Source organism: Etheostoma spectabile, unplaced genomic scaffold, assembly GCF_008692095.1.
Source record: "Etheostoma spectabile isolate EspeVRDwgs_2016 unplaced genomic scaffold, UIUC_Espe_1.0 scaffold58, whole genome shotgun sequence".
NCBI classification, from domain to species: Eukaryota; Metazoa; Chordata; class Actinopteri; order Perciformes; family Percidae; genus Etheostoma; species Etheostoma spectabile.
In genome coordinates this window covers 283,782-287,140 of record NW_022605629.1, presented here as the reverse complement: position 1 = coordinate 287,140, position 3,359 = coordinate 283,782, and the positions used below count along the sequence as shown (strand labels likewise).

The following is a 3,359-nucleotide window of genomic DNA, read 5'->3' as shown; positions in this document are numbered from 1 at the left end:
CGGCCCGGTTGTAACTTTTTTTTTTAAATGTATTGTACGTTTACTTGCATTTTACTATTGCAGGCTATAAAGTGGCACAGCAGTTGAGCCAGAAGTGCAAAGAAGTTGGTGGCAGGTGTCACTTTCAATGGCTGTTTATATATAACACGAAACTATTGTTTTCACTCAGCTTTGTCGTATCATTGGATTCTTTGTGCCAGCCCAGCGCTGATTTGGACAAATCAACGGTCTCGCGCCTGTAGCGCGCGGTGGGCGGGGTCGCCGGTTGTGACACTTGGTGGGCGCGTGCTGTCATCCGCACCTGATGACCGTTGATTACTTGATGAAACTATCGTGACTTTTGTAGCTAAATGTGTCTATCTATCGGACAACATTGGACACCTCGGTTTATACTCGTGGTATGCGAACAACTAAAGAAAAGCCGGTGAGAGAAGAAGTTATTCTGACGTGATATCTGGAGACCAGGGGAACGTTATGAAAACTGTTAAGAACGATGGAGAGGTGACGGCGGTGTCAGTAAATCGATTTACCAGAGGTAAGATGCACTTTAGTTTTTTTAAGTTCATGCTAACGGGTTTTCACACGGGCAAACTGCCATGACATTTGTGGTTTATTAGTGAGAACTGTATGTTTTGGTCAACATTTTCCAGAAAATACCTTGACTAGCCTACTGTAAAAATGCTACTTGCATAATGGCAGGTAAGTTCCGCTAGCTAGCCTGTGTGTGCTTGTGCACGCGCGCGTGCGTGCGTGCGTGTGTGTGTGTGAGACTGAGACTGCTTTATTAAATTAAATACACAAACTGCACCAGTGAAGGGACAATTTACTAAAGTGGAAAATTAGGCAGAGTGGAAACGAGACTAGCGAAACACCCTCCATTGTGTATTTTGACTTAGCATTGCTTTTGGCTAATATTTCCCTACTGTTACAGTAATTCGGTACAAATTGAAGTGCTGTAGGAAACCTACAACATGTACTGTAGGCCTACAGTATCAGACACCATAGCCTATAAGCTAAATATAATAATAGCATAAAAATATGCAATGCAGAATGTAAATTTCACAACGTCTTTGTGTACGGACAGGACAATGTTTCTCATTGCATTGACATATTTTCATATTTTCACCCAAGACATGTTCTGATGTGTCAGGGAATGTGTGAGGACTACGAAGCACGTTTTATATGGATAGAGGAAATGTTGAATACACAAGTAAACACTTGTCACTGGTGCCAAAAAACACAAGCAGCTTTAAATCTAACAAACAGGGAAATGTGGCATCTTAAAAACACCATGCTTTCCAATGTTTGCAGCCTCACATTTACATGTTAGGGCCTCTTAGAATGTAGGCTATTCCTCCCTGATGACCAATATTGTAGGCAAGAGCCAGAGCCACAGATAAGTTGACAAAAATACTGTATTCCCGCAAATGACAATTTAGAGGAGATGCAATGTAGTATAAAATATGATTTTACTTTTCTGGATTCTGGAAAGAAATCCAAATGCAACAAGAAGAAGTGCAACTTTGTTATGTCCAACACTGCACTCACATACAGTATGTGCCTGACAAACTGACATTTGACTCAGTACTCATTCTGTGTCTAGGGATGTATAATATAATTGTAAAGTATGCAAGTGTAGAACTCTTATTTAACAAAAACTGGCTCAAAAGAAAAGTGATCAGCAAAAATCTTCATAATTAGTCATTCAAGTCATTTATCAAGCAAAGAAGCTAAACATTTGTCAACAACTTCTAAAATGTTAAGATTTGCTTTTCCTTATGTTTGTTACTGAAAATTATACTGTGTATGTATGTATATGTGTGTGTGTGCGTGTGTGTGTGTGTGTGTGTGTGTGTGTGTGTGTGTGTGTGTGTGTGTGTGTATAAGATTTAAGGTGTTTAGGAGACTGAACAAGATTCTTTTTTAGACATTGCCTCAGGTTCTGACTGACATTAGACTCAGCAGTTAATCGGTTTATAAAAATTAAATTTAAGTCATCATAGAATCAATATAAAGAAAACGTCCTGAATATTGTAGACTTGCAGTAGGTTGATTTTTGTTTTTGTCTTCTACTACTCAGTTCCTACATCATAATGAAATAAAGGTGCTTGTAATTGGAACACTTCACAGAAAGACACACTTATTAGCCTTTTGTACCTTACTTTGCTTTATCTTGTACTTTTAATTGGTCCTTGCAAGCTCACAGCCTTCTATAAAAAAAAAAAAAAAAATCTTTAGTCCTGTGACCTTGAATTTCCAAAAAAGCACTTTTTCCCCCCCCATATCATCCAGTGTGTATTGTGTAACTGTTTCTTTTAACCAGGATTACCTCTTTTTTTATATGCCATTTGGCTGGCTCTTTCATCCTGAGCTCCTCGTGGACTTAAGAGTGCATACATGTTGTTTTGTTCCGGTGGGAGTCGAGCTTCTATCTTTGATGCTGTTAACTCCATGCTCTACATGCTGCCCCACACAGGAGAATACACCATGCCCCTGTTAATACTGTAGGGTCAAACCATATGGGATGTTACTGGTTGATTACATTAAATGGAACTCACCGTTAGATGATATTCTGTATACAGTAACATATCTTAAACAATTATTACTGGATAACCTGTGTGACTTTAACTTTATCACTCTACTTGTACTTTTGAGGGACTGTGTGTGTGTGTGTGTGTGTGTGTGTGTGTGTGTGTGTGTGTGTGTGTGTGTGTGTGTGTGTGTGTGTGTGTGTGTGTGTGTGTGTGTGGTGTGTGTGTGTGGTGGTTTGAGGGGGTGGTGTGTGTGTGTGTGTGTGTGTGTGTGTGTGTGTGTGTGTGTGTGAGAGACCTTGTCTGGTTCAGTACTCCCTATATACCAAACTATTTAATTACTGTTAAATTAGTTGAACACCATCCTCCCATTTGCTCAGACAGAAAATCATTCATTTACAATAAAAGAATAACTTCCAGATGCATCGTTGCATTTCAAGTGTCAAATACGGTAACTCAGCCTAGTCTCGTGAGCTAAACCAGGTGCCACTGTCACTGTTTCGCAAGCCAAAGCATACAGAGTTTGTTGTAGCAGGTAGCAAGGTACCAATAACTTGGATTATTTTAGCACATTTCATGAAACCATGAATCCTTTTTAGCCTTTTGTTGTTCTTTGTTTAATTTCCTTATTTACTGTGATGGCCCTGCCCCAGTATCAGCCATAACTACAACAAATAACTTCTAATATATAATTAGAATGCGATTTGGCTAATAGCTATAAAGAAATCACCTGCTACCTTTTATCTGGCTGGATACGCAAAGGGCCTTTCGCTGTAAATAAAGACTGCGAAATCTCCAGTTATTTCCTTTAGATTTCACAGTAACACT

The 3,359-nt window shown here is 39.2% G+C and overlaps 1 protein-coding gene across 2 annotated transcripts in view; it reads left to right on the top strand.

Annotated features, from left to right (window-relative positions):
- Positions 1–288: 288 nt before the first annotated feature.
- Positions 289–3,359, top strand: part of slc4a11 (solute carrier family 4 member 11) — a 156,939-nt gene continuing 153,868 nt past the window's right edge. Inside the window, exon 1 of one of the 2 annotated variants that reach the window (XM_032511973.1) lies at positions 289–535. Coding sequence is in view for 1 of the 2 variants with exons in the window: in XM_032511971.1 (XP_032367862.1) it covers positions 475–535 (61 nt within the window). In the remaining variant the exon portion in view is untranslated. The remainder of the gene's footprint in view (positions 536–3,359) is intronic. The other variant, XM_032511971.1, reaches the window with a different exon arrangement.